This window comes from Desmodus rotundus, chromosome 3, assembly GCF_022682495.2.
Source record: "Desmodus rotundus isolate HL8 chromosome 3, HLdesRot8A.1, whole genome shotgun sequence".
Classification (NCBI taxonomy): domain Eukaryota; kingdom Metazoa; phylum Chordata; class Mammalia; order Chiroptera; family Phyllostomidae; genus Desmodus; species Desmodus rotundus.
Genome location: NC_071389.1, coordinates 13,487,076 through 13,501,448, shown reverse-complemented (window position 1 = coordinate 13,501,448; position 14,373 = coordinate 13,487,076). Strand labels below are relative to the sequence as shown.

Here is a 14,373-nt window from a genome sequence, read left to right as displayed (position 1 = left end):
TGGGTGGCGGAGCTTGTGCCAGTCTGGGAAGATGTTAGGAGGGGGAGCACAGGGAGAGACTCAGAAGGGGAAGGGTCTTGGCTCCAGGTCAGTTAAGACTGTGGAGGGGGGCCCTTGATCCCTTGGGTGGGGATATGTGACATTATAAGCCGAAAACCCCTTTCATCATTGGCCTAGACATGCTGCCTTGAAAGGTGTCTCAGGTCAGCGGTAGGCAGACCTGCCCTTGAGCCCCAGCCCTGCTGTGGGGTTGAGGACAACCTCTCCTTCCCTCCAATCCCCAATTTTCTCCAATCCCCCAATTTTTCCCTCCAATCCCCAATTTAGAGTTCCTGCTGTCAGAGGTCACTCATTCATTCGTTGTTCAGTCATTCAACCAGCATTCAAACTTCATTTCTGAGCACGTACCATGTGCCAGGTGCTGGGACACAGAGTTAAATTAGACCATTGGCCCTCGGGCGGGAAGAGTTTATTTACTCAATCATTCAGCACATCCATGGAGACTGACTGTGTGCTTTGGCTGGGCAGAGGTGGTGTTGCAGGTAAAGTGAGCTTTGCTGGTGGGTGAGGGGTGGGGAGGGGGATGAATCAGCCCCACAGTTACACCCCTGGGTTCGGGAAGAGCAGGAACCCAGAGAAGATGCTGTTGGCACCTTCCATGCCCAGCAGGGAGTTCTTTTCAGTGGCCTGCAGGAAGACGCTCTCCCCCTCTTCCAGCTTGAGGACGATGCCGCCTGTGGTGACCTGGAAGGTGCTCTGGACGTAGTCACAGAAAGTGACCACCTTCTGTGTGCGGTCACGGCCCCGCATGAGGTTCACACACAGGTTCCCTCGTGAGCTGGCGTGGTAGGTGAAGTAGTAGAGGCCAGGCACCCTGCAGACGAACTTCCCACTGCGAGGTTCATAGTTGTTGTTCGAGTTGGTGATTATATGGTCAAAGCGGATGGTCTGGTCCTTCCGCAGGGGTGTGTTGATGGTCCGTGTGACAGAGAAGGCGATTTTCTGCGTAGCCTTGTAGTCTCCTGATTCACCCTTGGGACCACGGACTCCAGGGGGCCCTGGGGAGCCTTTGGGGCCCACGGGGCCCTTGGGGCCGACTTTTCCTGGCTTCCCTGGAATCCCTGGGTCCCCCTTCTCTCCAAACTCACCATGGTCGCCAGCTAGCCCTGGCATCCCTGGAAAAGCAGAGACAAGAGATCACCAAGAATCGGAGAAAGAACCCCTGGGCTAAGAGGCAGGGAGCCTGGCTGAGTAACCTTGGACAGGTCTCTGCTCCTCTCTGGGCCTTAGCTTCTCATTTGTGAAAAAGGGGGTGGTCAGAGGGCCTCCGAGTCCTCTTCCAGCCCAGTTTCCCAAGTCTGTGATGTGCTTGGCGACAACGGGGACTGACACCCATGGGGTGGGAGTGGGGTCTCCCTAAGGAAGGTGCTGGGCCAGCCCTCCTCACCAGCTCATACTGCACCCATGTTCAGGCTTCAGCGGGGAGGCCAGATAATTATCGGCACAAGTGCTGTCCTGCTCTGTTCCCTCCCCCATGGCTGATGTCCCTAACCGATCACGCAGTCTTTCTTGCTGAACCTGGAAGTGGGGCGTAGAATCCTCCCACTCCATCACTCTGAGCAGCCTCTACCCCTCCATTTGGCACAACACAAGGTAAAACCTCTTTCCCATAGAGTGGCTGCGGTGAGTGGCGGAGGACGCGGGTTCAGGGGGCAGACAGATGTGCTTATCCCATCACGTCTGCCATTATTATTTGTGCCACCTCGACTGAGTCAGATTTTCCATGGCTCAGCTTCCTCATCTGTAAAATGGGGATGCTGAGGTTTTGGGGGCTTGTGAGGATTGAAGGAGCCCATCTGGGGAGAGAGGCTAGTTGGCTCTGAGTCAATGAATGCAGGAAGTAGATTTCACGGGGGCCTCTGGGTGGCAGGAAGTCTCACCGGAGCCCTGACAAGCCCACAGAAGTGTTGCCTGCATTTTGCAGGGAAGGAAACAGCAATTCAGAGGTGAAGCCACTTACCCTGGAAGTAACCCAGGGCCATGCGACTGCGAGGCCCCCTCTCTCTGCCCGGATTTAGTGGTCAGAGATCCACGGTCTCGCCTCAGCCTCAACATTTACTGGGCTCCTTGGGGCAAGTCAGTGGCCTTTCTGGACACCGGTTTTCCCATCTGTAAAGTGGGAATCCAAATTCCCTCCTGGCAAATTTATTGAGAGGGCTCAGCCAGCCGATGGATTGATTAAGTGTTTTTGCAATCTCTAAAGCGGGCAACTGTGACTTGGGACAGGGCGGGGCCTCAGTCAGGGACACCAGTGTGACCCCAAAGTACACAGCACCTTTGTCTCCCTTTATCCCTGGTGTCCCAGGTGTGCCGTCAGCTCCCGGTGCCCCTGGAATGCCCGGGATGCCAGGGATGGCCGGGTGCCCGGTGCAGCTCTGGGCCTGGGAGACATCTAGAGGCCCCAGGAGCAGCAGCAGCAGCAGCAGCACCAGGAGGCCGCCCCTCGGGGTCTTCATCACTGTGCTGTCCTGGCTGCTTCCTGCGGGGGGACAGGAGGAAGGTGTGGTAGGTTAGCGCTGTGGTGACTCCTCATTTCTTTTTAAAATTCATCCATCCGTTCACTCTTGGTTTGTTTGCTTGTCCATTTGTCCAGTCATTGGTGTGTTCGCTGGGTGTGCCCTGTCCCCCAGGCCCTGTTCTGCGTGCTGGGGATACAGTGGTGAACGCACGGATATGGCCCCGCCGTCGTGGAGCCCACAGTCCGGGGGAAGACAGACGATGAACAGGTCAGCGTGCAAGTGAGCAGAACCCATGAGAGACGGTGATGAGTCCAGAGGGAGCTGGGGGGAGGGGCTGCTTTTGTGACAGAAAGTTTCTAGAGGGGGAGGCACCTATGAGAAGTGAAGGTTCAGAAGGGGCCGGGGTGAGAATGTTCAGGGTGGGAGGGGGGTTGGGGGGAGGACAATAGGGTAGAGGAGACGGAGGGGTCAGGGCCTGGTGGTGGTAGTCTGCGGGTTTTGGATTTTACCCTAAGTGTTCTCATTTGTTAGAGCTTCTGAACTCAGGGCGCCCATGCTGCTTCTGCAGCGAGCTACTTTACATCCTCAGCACAGCCCCGCAAGGAGGAAGCTTATTGCTACACTGAAGAGGACCCTGATGGAAGCTTGGGGTGGCCGAGTCACCTGTTTTGGGTCACATAGGAAGGACTGCAGCCAGGACTCAAACCCAGGCCTGTCTGTCACTAAAGCCAGTGTCCCTGCCAACTGAGCAGCCCAGCCCATGTCTTACAGCAGGATATTCTCGGGTCCTTCCAACGGCTGTGGGCTCTAGTGAGAGCGGGGTGCTGGCCCCTCCTTAATGTTGGAAAACTAGGAGAAGCCCTGAGCCATCTTGAGCTGGTTGGCACCGCCAGCACCCCACGGCATCAGTCCTCAGGTTGGACGTGACCTTAAACCTCATCTCGTCCAACCCTTCGCTTATTGTTTTAAATCGAGCTGGCATTCACTAACATAAATTTGATCACTTTAAAGTGAACACATAGGTGTCGTTTAGCACGTTCATAATGTTGTGTGACCCCCACCTCTAGTTCCAAAATACCCCCCCTATAAAACTGTACTCATTAAGCACTTACTCCCCAACCACACGTCCCCTCGGCCCCTGACAACTACTAATCTGCTCTCTGACTCCATGGGTTTACCTAGGCTGGCCGCTTCACATAAATTGAATCCCACAAAATGTGACCTTTCGTGTCTGGCTTATTTCACTCAGCATAATGTTCTCCAGGTCCGTCTGGGCTGCACTATGCATCAGGACTTTATGTCTTTTATGGGTGAATAACAGTCCATTGTATGGACATATTACAGTTTGTCTATCCCTTCATTGCTGACGGGCATTTGGGGAGTTTCTGCCTTTTGGCTATTGTGAATAGTGCTGCTATGAACATCCATGTACAAGAATGGTTTGAATACCTGTTTTGAGTTCTTTTTAGTTCTACCTAGGAATGGAATTACTAGAATTACTGCCTGGGGTCTTATGGCAATTCTGTGTTTAACTTTTTGAGGACAGGTCAGCCTACTATTTAGTCTCCTCAATAACATCTCTGCCAAGGGCTCTCCGTCCATAATTTGCACCATCTCAGTAACAAGCAGCTCATTACTTAACCAAGGCAGCCCATTCCTTCTTTGCCCAGATTCAAGTTCTCCTCATCCGTCAAGACTTGGGTCACAATTTTCTCCTCTGGAAAGCCTTTTCTTGTTACCCCTCAGCCCACAGAGGCTGAGCTGTTTCCTTCTCTTAAAATGGGAGCGCCCCTCCCAGGACAGCTGTGGGGCCCCCAGCGGGGCCGTGGCTGGGCAAGGAAGGGTCACGGGGTTCCAGCTCTGGCTCAGACTTGCTGCTGCCGCTGCTGACTGACCCTCACAGCCCTCTGGGGAAGTAGGCTGTGATTATTTTCCCATGTTGCAGGTGGGGAAACTGAGGCTCAAACGTTAGAAAGCCAGCTGCCCACAGTTATCTGGGAGTTTGTTATGGCCAAACTCCTCCCATCGCTGCCTCACGCTGGCTGGGCCAACCCAGAATTTGGCATGTAGAGGCCTGCACAGGATCAGAAAAACCTGCCACGTTTTGGCTCACGTGCTCAGGAAGTCAGCCTCAACCCCTCAGTCTGGTTCCAGTCAGTTCATTTCCCAAAGCCCCGCATTATGCCAGGCTCTGGTCTGGGAGGCTGCGCAGAGGGCTGTGACCGGGACCAAGAGAGACCAGCTCCAAAGAGAGGACGATTCAGGGGACCCGGCTCATTTCTGAATGAACATCAGTTCCCACTGTTGCTGGAGGTCTCACAAAATGACAGTGTGACAATGTTAATAATCCATGAGTTGGGCACTTAGCAGGGACCAGGCTCCATGCCAAACACTGGACACGCCTTTATCTCCTTGAACTTGGTCCTTACAACAGCTGCCGGAGAAAGACTTCCCTGACTTCTTATTTTACAGATGAGGAAACTGGGCACAGAGACAGAGAGAACCTCAGTCAAGGTCACACAGCCCCGAGGGGTTGGGATTCAAACCCACGCCTGTTGGGTCCTAACACTCCCAGGGTGTTAGGAGGCTGCCACACTTGGTGGTTGAGGACATGGGCCTTGAGCCAGACGGCCCGACAGGAGGCGCTAATGCGCGGGCTGCACGGGGAGCCGAGCTGGGCCTGGGCCTGTGCCCAGTGTAGGAAGCTCTTGTCATCACTGTCACTATTGCTGATAGGCAGCAAACACACACCACTGGTGAGGGGCCTGGGGTGTCATCAGGAAATCAGCTGCCAGGGTCCCCAGCAGGCCTCTGCCACCTCTTAGCTAAGGGCCTCAGCCAGCTCACCGCTCCTCTCTGGCCTCAGCTTCTCCCATAAAATGGAGCTAACACTAATCTCTACCTCGTAGGGCTGGTGGGAGGACCGATGAGTTAGGGCTTACGACAGGGTCTGGCATGCTGGAAGTGCTTACTGCACATTCGTTACTTTTAAAATTGTCCCCATCATCTAAGAATCCCCAAGTCATGGGGCAGAATGGAAGATGATTGGAAAAGGAAAAGAGGGTCAGTCTCTTTGAGAGGTTGGGCTTGGGGAGAGGGGGCATCTCAGGCAGAGGCGGCCCAGGGGTGCAGAGCGTCCATCAGTGAGGCGGTGGAAGAAGAGCAGGGTCCTGATCTTTGATGCGACTCAGGCTTCTTGGGGAAGTGGGAGGTGGGGGGAGGGGGTGTGGGGAGATCTGGGTTCTGCCTCCTTTTAGGGGCTGCTGAGTCTCATCTGGCCACAACCCCCACTGCTTCCCCAGGCATCACCACTGCCAGCCTTGCCCCTCCCTCATGTCTTTCTCTGCATCACCGACCCTTCCATCTCCTTCCAGCCCCAACAGTTCCTTTATTCCTGACTTGGAGTCAGGCCAACTTGACCTTGAACCTTCCCGCCCTTCTGCTGCTACCTCCCTGTGTGACCTCAAGCAAGAGCCCGAACCACTCTGAGCCTCTTTGGAAAAGTTAATTTCTGCCTGATAGGGCTGCCAGAGGATTAAATGAGATGGGACCTAAAAAAATAAAAATAAAGATAAAGGTCCCTGGGGTGGTGTAAGTCAAATTATTTCTTTGAAAGAGTCATCCTAAGCTTTCTCAGCAAAATGCAAGAAGTGAGAGCAGGCAGGTATTGGAGAAAGGCTGGGCTGGGGGGAAGGGGACCTGGGTTCTCACATCTGTCTGCCTCTGACAGCTTGATCCAGGGGGTTTGCTGAAGACTGGATGACCTTGACCTCCTTTAGGGCACATAAGACCCCTGAAAGGTTCTGTTATCCCCAGAGAGGGTCTCAGCCAAGAGGTTATATAGCTTGCCCCAGATCAGCAGCACTCAGGAGGCAGAAGGAGGACTCAGCCAGAGTCTTCGTGACCGCAAAGCCCTTATGCTGGTGGCTCCCATTTTAGGCTGCCTCCCCATCACCTGGGCCCTAGGCAATTGCAGATCCCCCAGCTCACCTCCAGGGAGTGGGATTCTGAGGCCTGGGTCCGGGTAGGAATCCACACTGTGGGAATCACCACCCTCTGCGGGCCAATCCCCCCAGACACCAAGCCCCATCCTCACCTGGAAACCTGGCGTCCTGTGAAGCTGTTGGTGGTGCGGCAGCGGGACCAGGAGCCGGGAGCCTGATGCTCTCTGTCCAGAGCAGAAGTTCCATTCCTCAGACACGGAAGGGCCTTCCCCTGACGGCCCCCTCCCATGGGCCCAGCAGGCTGCCCCCCGACCCCAGTCACCCCACTCTCACCCTGTCCTGCTGCCTGCAGGCAGTTTCAGGTCCTGTTTCTGCAATGTGGAGGGACTTACTGTAAATAGGGTGGGCCAGTGGTGAGTTTGGTTTCGCCAGCTCAGCAGCTGTGGGGGGAACAGGCTGTCCTGGTAGAACATCCACAGCTGGTGGCTCGGTCCCAGGGCCCCTGACCTCACGAGCTTCTGGGTGTTCCCCAGTGAAATGAAAACGTGGCCGGCCTGGTGCCTGGGCGCTGGAGTTGGAGTCAGAAACCTTGACTTGTAACCTAACCTGGCTCTGCCACTTACCAGCTAAACGTTCTCAGCCAGAGGGGTTCCAGGGAGCCCCATTTCCTCTGTCACATGATGGGACCATAATTACACCTGCTGTAGGGAACGCACAGGGCACGAGGGGCTCAGATGGGAGAGCGGAGGAGGAGGAGGGGGCGCGCTGGGAAGCGAGGTGCACCTGTTCCTTCTTAACAGCCCGCCACGCCCCAGGCTTCCCCTGTCAGGGCTCCTCTCCTCTGTGTTCTTCCCATTCTGCGCCCTTGCTCTTTCCCTGTTCCCAGAAAATAATCTGATAATGAAAAATGAATTTTAAATGTGGCCATTATTTATTTATACAAGCAGGGCTTGAAGCTGATGACAATAATAAGCACAGGCAGGGGCCTGTGGCTGGTTGGTCTTGGAATCACACCAAGTTAGAGCTGGAGAGGGGCTTGGAGGCTTTAGATATGGGGAAACTGAGGCCCTGATGGTGCCCTGCACTGGGAGACGGACCCCATGGAGTGCCTCTTCTACTGGGGGAGATCAGGGTAAGCCACCAGGGTAACCACACAGGGTTTTATGGCTCTTGAGACAAATGTCACAAAACAGGAGTGAATGCCGGAGCCCAGACCTTGTGCAAGTGGCTGAGGCAGGACTCAGAGCCGGCATCTGACCCCAGATATCAGCCCCTTTCTGGGGCTGCGTCTCAGGCGATGTGACGCCCCATCGGGGTGGTTGCCCGGCAAGCACAGGCCTCGGCGCCACACCGGTCAGCAGGCCCGTCCTGGTGTCTGTGCCTGGAGATAGGAGATCATTGGCCTGTGGATGCTGCCTGATTGGGCTTGTTAACTGCAGTGGGTGGTAGGGAAAGAAAAGAGCAGCTTGAGAAAACCAAAGGGACCCAGGCCTAGGTGAGCATGGGACGGTGCTGGGCAGAGAGAGAGGGGTGAGTCGATTGCACGTCCAGGAGTCCGTCTGGGGGTTCCTGAGGCCACCTGGGCCTGGCCTCTAATTCTTTGGTGGCTGATGGCAATGGGAAAAGATGAGCTTGACCCTAGGGTAGAGCAGCAGGGAGGAGGTAAAGGCACGGCTCTGGAATCGACTTCTTCCAAGTTTGAATCCTAGCCCTGCCTTTTTCTGGTTACATGGCCTCAGTACATTTATTGACTTCCTGGGGTTGGTGTGGGGGGGCAGTGAGGTAACCCTGTCCATCTGGGTCCCAGCTGAGTGCCCAGTCCTTGGTGGGCACAATGCAAACCTGGGAAAAGTACGGTTTATATAAAAGACATAATTCTCGGAGCCTGGGAACGCAGGAGCCTTACCTGGATTAGGGGGAGGATTAGACTAGGGACAAGGAGTGAGGGGGTCTCTGCATCTTGGCCCCTGAGTGGAACCAGCTGGCCTCTGTGCTCACAGAGCTGCGGACTCAAATCCCTTTGTGAAAAGACATCTAAACCCCTCACTGTCAGGGGCATGAGAGACCCCTTACAGCTTGGCGTGTCTTGTTCTGGCCCCTGTCCCGCTCCCACGCCCTCCTCTCCTGCCCCCTGTAAGAGTCCTCCCCCAGTTCCTCTCAGCCCAGCAGAGAAGCTGGCATTTTCAAAGTCCTGTCTCTCCTGACAAAGAGAGAACAACAGGGAAACAGTTATGGAAAATAAAAATGGCCATAACACTGTCGTTTTCAGAGTACGGGTTTCTGACCTGACGCTGCAGCCCATAAAAATGGTATATTGATTTTTTAAAAAGAAGCAAACTGAGAAGAAAGATGTATCACCATGGGCATCGCCGGGCAGACTGCTGAGTGGCTGAGGGTGGGGAGCTGTGAACGGAGCGGACCCATGACCCTGGCCACGTCCCTGCCGGAGCCACCCAGGCTCCGTGAACCGGGCCAGCTCCTTGGCCTTGGCCTCTGCTCTCGCTGTGTGTGCGTGTCCTTACCTGTCCCTCCTTCCCAGCTCACACACTTTTCGTGTCCCTGCCGCGTGCAGGCATGTGTCAAAGGGGCCCCGCCCTCAGGGAGCCCTCAGGGCGCGGTCATGAGCACTAAGTAATGTAATAGGTTGGTCAGCATCATGCCTGGTGCATAGCAGGTGCTCAGTAATCCTAGCTGTTATGATGTTTTTATTCACTTACTCATTTACGCTCTTAGTCACTGATTTACCCACTTATTCATTCATTCACCCCAGCTCACTCATTCATTCAGCACAAGTTCATTGCACGTCTGATCTTTGTCTATGCTGGGCTTACCTGAGCCCAAACCCCTCCTGTGACAGGTACTCCTGAAATTCAGCACGAGTCTGGGAATTCAAACACACTCCTGTTAACCTGTGAGCATAGATACCTTTAACGACAGAAGTGCCTCTCACAAGTGACAGCAGCAGACGGCCCCTTGGGGACCTCTTGTAGTCTCCAAGCACACTTGAGCATCTCTCTCCCAAATGTCCCGATGGTGCTGAGTGTCTCAACATTGGTGCCAACCTTTATGGGGCCCTAGAGAGATGCCCTGTGTGAGTCTGGGGCCCATAGACAGCTGTGGCAGGGGCATCTCTGAAGACAAAGAGACCTGCTTCTTCCAGGTGGCAGAGAGGACTCAGAGCCATGCGTTTCCATGGATTTAATCATTTATTTACATGTCTCCCTGAGTCTTTCCACACTTAGAAAAAAGTAATGATGGTACCAGAGGTGTAGGTGAAGTGCCAAAGCTGAGTATCCTGCAGGAACTCAGAGAAGGGAGGGAACTCATGGGCAGGGGGCAAGGGGCAGGGTGGGCTTCCTGGAGGAGGGGTCCCTCGGGTGGGGAGAGTGGCCTGAGCAAGGGTGTGGCACAGCGAGTTCACGCAGGAAAGCTGAGGGAGGCGGGCGGCCCGGGGCTGGAGCAGACCGGCCACCCTAGTCGGGGAAGAGCAGGAAGCCAGAGAAGACGCTGTCAGAGCCCTCCGTGCCCACCATGCCGTTGTAGTCGTTGACCTGCAGCCAGACCTGGTCTCCCACCTGCAGATGCAGCAGCACGCCACCTGAGCTGACCTGCTTGCTGTTGGACATGTGGTCACAGAAGGTGGTCACCTTGACGTCATTGCGGTACAGCAGCACGCACAGGTTGGCCGTCTGTGACGTGTGGTGGACGAAGTAGTAAAGGCCAGGGACTTTGCAGGTGAACTTGCCTGAGCTTGTGTCATAATCCCCCTGCGGGTTAGTGATGACCGTGTTGAACTTGACCAGGCTGTTGTCTCTTGGGTACTGGACTGTCTGCCGTGTGACCGTGAATACTGACTGGTGCTTCTGCTTGTATCTGCCTTCCTCTCCCGGCACCCCGGGGGGTCCCATGAGTCCAGGAATCCCCGGCAACCCAGGGGCTCCCATGGGGCCATTTTTCCCAGGAATGCCAGGTGTGCCAGCTTCTCCCTTTTGACCCTTGGGTCCTCGTGTCCCAGGAATAGCTGGGATGCCTGGGGAGAAAGCAGGTGGGAAGGAAGTAATGGGGCAGGCGACAGGGGAAAGGGACCCTGGCGCTGGCCTCCAGGGGACACACCGCCAGGGTCTGGTCTCTGGAACCTCTTTGCACCAGGGGCACTCTCCCCCTGGGAGCAGTGTGCAGGGAGCAAGGGCAACAGAACAGCTTACAAGCAGGTCAGAGGGTCTGAGCCCTGCTCGCCCCCCGCCCTACAGACTTGCCTTCTGACCTTGGCTGAGACTCCTGTCTCTTGGCCTCAGCCTCCATATTTGTGACAGAGAGGGAAGGACTAGCCAGCCCAGGGGGCATCACGGGTGGGATCTCAGTGTGTCAGAGGCCACACCTGTCAGCCCACGGGCTTCTATGTAGCTGACACGATGTTTTACTGATGTTTTTTTATTTACAGCCCAACATTGGCACGTTCAGACCTCACCCAAAAGTCCAGTTTTTCTTGACAAAAATCAGGAGATAGGTCAGAGGCAGACTCCCTGGGAAGCTCCTGGATCCTGTTTCAGGTTCCATTACGGGCGTTGGCCCCTTCAAGGCCCTTTGCCTAATTTTATATTTATATGGTTTTTCAACTTTTTATGTTAAAACCATCATAGATGCACAGGAAGTCGAAAAAGAAAGGCAGGAAGGTCCCATGTGCTTGTCCCTAGCTGTCCCCCTGGCACATCCCACATAACCAAAGCTCAAAGTCACGCCTGGGACGGGGACCTTGGTGGGATCCACAGAGCTCCACTCACACGCACTGTGCGTGTACGTGTGCTTGTATAGTTCTAACACAGTTCTGTAGTGTGTGTAGATGTGTGTGACACCCCCTCCCTGCAATCAAATGCACACCTCGTTTTGTGTTGTTTTTCTTCAAGAGGGCCTTCAAATTGGATGAGTCTCAGAGCCCTGTCAAGCCCGTGTCTGTGCCCCAGGCCAGCTCAGTGCATGGAGACCACCGGGTGGAGCCAAAGAGAAGCTGCCCCTCGAAGGGGGCTGCTCCCTCCTGCTGCCCCAGCCCCACTCAGCCCACTTCAGCTGCTTATGATGCTGGCTGGGTTCAGCTTTCCTCACGTCGAGGGGGAGAAAATTAAGGCCAGACACTTGCCCAAGGCCATGTTGCTGGTAGGAGGTAGATTCAGGACTCAAAGTCAAGTCTGTCTGAGTTGTAGGCAGAATGTCTGATTCTTGTTACCACCCCAATCATCTGTGCCTCTACGAGGTTTTTCTCCCCTTGTCCAACCATACTCATCTTTTAGGGCCCAACGCCAGACTCCTCTTCCAGGAAGCCCTCTCTGACCACCCCCGCCTGCCCTCATGGCCGCTTCCTCCTCTGGCTTCCTTAGGAGCAGGTGTCTGTGCAAACCTATTTGTGACAGATCCTCTACATGGCTCATGAGCCATTTAGGTCCCAGGGTTAAGAGTGGGGGCTCAGGACCCAACAGACCTAGGCTTCAGGCTGTGTGACCCTGGGCAGGTGACCTCCCCTCCCTGAGCCTCTTTTGCCCAGTTGAAATAAGGGCGTAATGAACTGGATGCTGCAAAGCCACTGGAGAGAATGGGATGGGAGAATGTGTGTGCCAGGCACCTCCCAGGAGGTACTCAGTGAGTATCGGGTCCCTGGGATGGCCGTCAGCGATGCTGAGTGGGCGCCGTGCCTCATCCTTTGAGATGTCTTCCAGCTTCTGATTGGGAGGGGCAGGGCTCGGCAGTGGGGAGGGGGCCTGAGAGGTAGTGGACGGGAGGGGTTAAGGCAGCGGCCTTTGGAGGTGGACGGGGCTGTGCTGTGACTTCAGGCAGGTTACCTAATCTCTCTGAACTTCAGCTCTGACATTTATAAAAGGGAGGAGATCACTTCTTCAAAGGATTTTGGCCCGTTTTGCTCATTTGCAAACGAGTTAACAGTTTGACCTGCCCCACTTGGAACCACGCCTGGCACAGGCAGGAGCTCAAAAACTGGGGGCCCTCCGCCTCCCCCCCCCCGGGCAGTGAGGTGGCCAGAGGCAGCCTGAAGCACAGGGTCCTGAAGAAATGGCACACCTGGGGGTCCTCATTCAGCTCACCCTGAACGGGAGGGTTTCTTCTGGAATGTTGGCAAAATTGTACTCCATTGCCAGGAGGGAAGGGCACTTGGGGAAATTCCTAAGGACATTCCTCTCCACTGGCTCCCCCCCCCCACCTCAGCCTCCCCCATCAGCTCTGCCCAACCCCACCCCAGCCTCACACAGGCCACCCCCAGGCACACTCCTCCACCTCCCAGGTATGCACCTACTTCAAACGCGGCACTGAAGACTCCAGTCTCACCCAGCACTGGCGTTGCTCCTGTCCTCGGCCCCCTTTGCTCAGGCCAGAGCTTGCCCGTGAATCCCCAACAGAAGGTTCTATGGCTGGGATCCTGACTTGTCATCCCCACCCCTCCAACTACCCAGACCTTAGGGAGGAGGTGGGCACAGATTTCCGGTGGAAACAATGATAACAATAGCAATAACCACCATAGCCTACACTTTGCGATGCCTACCATGTGTTTGGCACTGTTTTTATAACTTAATCACCATAGCCCCCCCTGTGCAGTAGGCACTACCACCTCCCCGTTTCACAGATGAGGAGACCGAGGCACCGGATGGTAAGCAAGCGCCTTGCACAAGTTCACACAGTGGGAAGCGGTGGGGCTGGGATTTGAACCCTGCTCGTCTGTGCATTGTATACATTCCCTGTGCGGTCCCGTCTTCCCCAGGGGTCCATGTTGCAGGGTGAGTAGTAGAGGGGTTGTAACAGAACAGTAGCCTAGCATTTTAGAGTTTGCCAAAGGTTTCCCTGTGGCCCCTGTCCTGTGACCCTCCCTGCTGCCTTGTGGGCAGGTCCCGTCTTCTCTCCCTAGCATCAGGTGAGGAATCTGGAGAGACTGAGGCCTGGGCTCTGAGGGACTACACCTGCCAGGAGAGCTGGACTCTGCCCTGGGAGCAGCTGTGGCAGGAGGGACCAGGCCCCTTGCCATCAGGTTGCTGTCCTCCTTTCCCCAGGCCTGCCCCCTGTCCCCAGGCCTGGGTGACCTCTCCCCACGAGGCCAGTTGACTCACCTGGTTCACCCTTGGGCCCTTGCAGTCCGTCATGCCCATCCTTCCCTGGGGTTCCAGGCAGGCCCGGCATCCCGGGGATCCCGTAGCATTGCGTGCTGGCCTGGCTCTCAGGTGGCAGTGCCAGCAGGAGCAGCAGCAGCTTTAGTCCAAGGTGGGACCAGGAGCTGGGGCCCCTGTCCATCCTGGGGAAGGAGCTGGACAGGAGACCTGGGTTGGCCCACCCAGCCCCGCACTCACCCTCCTCACCCTCTCACTCCCCAGGGCTCATCCCTCTCCACCCTCAGGAGCCCATCTCACTTCCCCAGGCCCCTCATCCCTTGGGCCCCCAGGATTCATGGACAGTGGGGTCACATCTCTGAGCTCAGACCCCCAGCTTCATGGGGATGGGGACCCTCTCTTCTCTCACAAATCAGGCTGTGCCTGGGGCCATGTCTCAGGAAGGTGGTGGAGAAAATAACCACCATCTGCCCTTACCTGGGGGTAGGAGGTTCCTGGTCTGGTTACTGAGACGTCTTCCAAGGCAGGAGGACACCGTCTCAGAGTGGACACAGCAGGGAGGGCCCCGAGCGGACTGGGCGGCCCCCTCCTCCCACCTTCCCCGCAGTCCCACATCCCCTTTCCCGCATTTTTTCCTGACTCGATACTTTCTTTTGGGCGCTGAGCCAGGCTGACCACAGTGACACTTCTGTGCCCCCCCCCAGGTCACGCGTGTCTGAAATGGGGAAACGTCCACCGCTCCGGATCTGGTGGAGGGCGTGTGCGTGTCTGTGCCTGTGTAAACACCGGCCTCCCGGGCAGACTTCGCCT

General features: G+C 55.8%; 2 protein-coding genes across 3 annotated transcripts; both read right to left on the bottom strand.

Annotated features, from left to right (window-relative positions):
* Nucleotides 1–434: 434 nt before the first annotated feature.
* C1QB (complement C1q B chain) lies at nt 435–6,861 on the bottom strand. Of its 2 annotated transcripts, XM_045191002.3 has the most exons (4): nt 6,797–6,861; nt 6,616–6,687; nt 2,336–2,539; nt 435–1,175 (listed from the first exon to the last, which is right to left on the bottom strand). In XM_045191002.3, exons 3-4 carry the CDS (start codon nt 2,514–2,516, stop codon nt 601–603), a joined length of 756 nt encoding a protein of 251 aa, XP_045046937.2. In that variant the 5' UTR covers nt 2,517–2,539; nt 6,616–6,687; nt 6,797–6,861; the 3' UTR covers nt 435–600. The 2 variants fall into 2 exon arrangements, with proteins under 2 accessions (XP_045046937.2, XP_024410500.2); XM_024554732.4 differs by lacking the exon at nt 6,797–6,861 and having other exon boundaries at nt 6,616–6,778.
* A 2,789-nt stretch (nt 6,862–9,650) lies between these two features.
* Nucleotides 9,651–14,194, bottom strand: C1QC (complement C1q C chain). Its single transcript, XM_024554730.3, has 3 exons — nt 14,041–14,194; nt 13,567–13,760; nt 9,651–10,493 (listed from the first exon to the last, which is right to left on the bottom strand). The coding sequence occupies exons 2-3, from the start codon at nt 13,745–13,747 to the stop codon at nt 9,937–9,939; spliced, it is 738 nt and encodes a 245-aa protein (XP_024410498.1). The 5' UTR covers nt 13,748–13,760; nt 14,041–14,194; the 3' UTR covers nt 9,651–9,936.
* Between the last annotated feature and the right edge of the window lie 179 nt (nt 14,195–14,373).

Coding starts and splice junctions, on each gene's coding strand:
- C1QC (XM_024554730.3), bottom strand. CDS start 13,747: ATGGACAGGGGCCCCAGCTCCTGGTCCCACCTTGGACTAAAGCTGCTG. Junction 10,494..13,566: donor AGGGCCCAAGGGTGAACCAG/GTGAGTCAACTG, acceptor CTTTCTCCCCAG/GCATCCCAGCTATTCCTGGG.
- C1QB (XM_024554732.4), bottom strand. CDS start 6,709: ATGGAACTTCTGCTCTGGACAGAGAGCATCAGGCTCCCGGCTCCTGGT. Junction 2,540..6,615: donor ACAGGACGCCAGGTTTCCAG/GTGAGGATGGGG, acceptor GTCCCCCCGCAG/GAAGCAGCCAGGACAGCACA. Junction 1,176..2,335: donor AGGGATAAAGGGAGACAAAG/GTGCTGTGTACT, acceptor CTGCTTTTCCAG/GGATGCCAGGGCTAGCTGGC.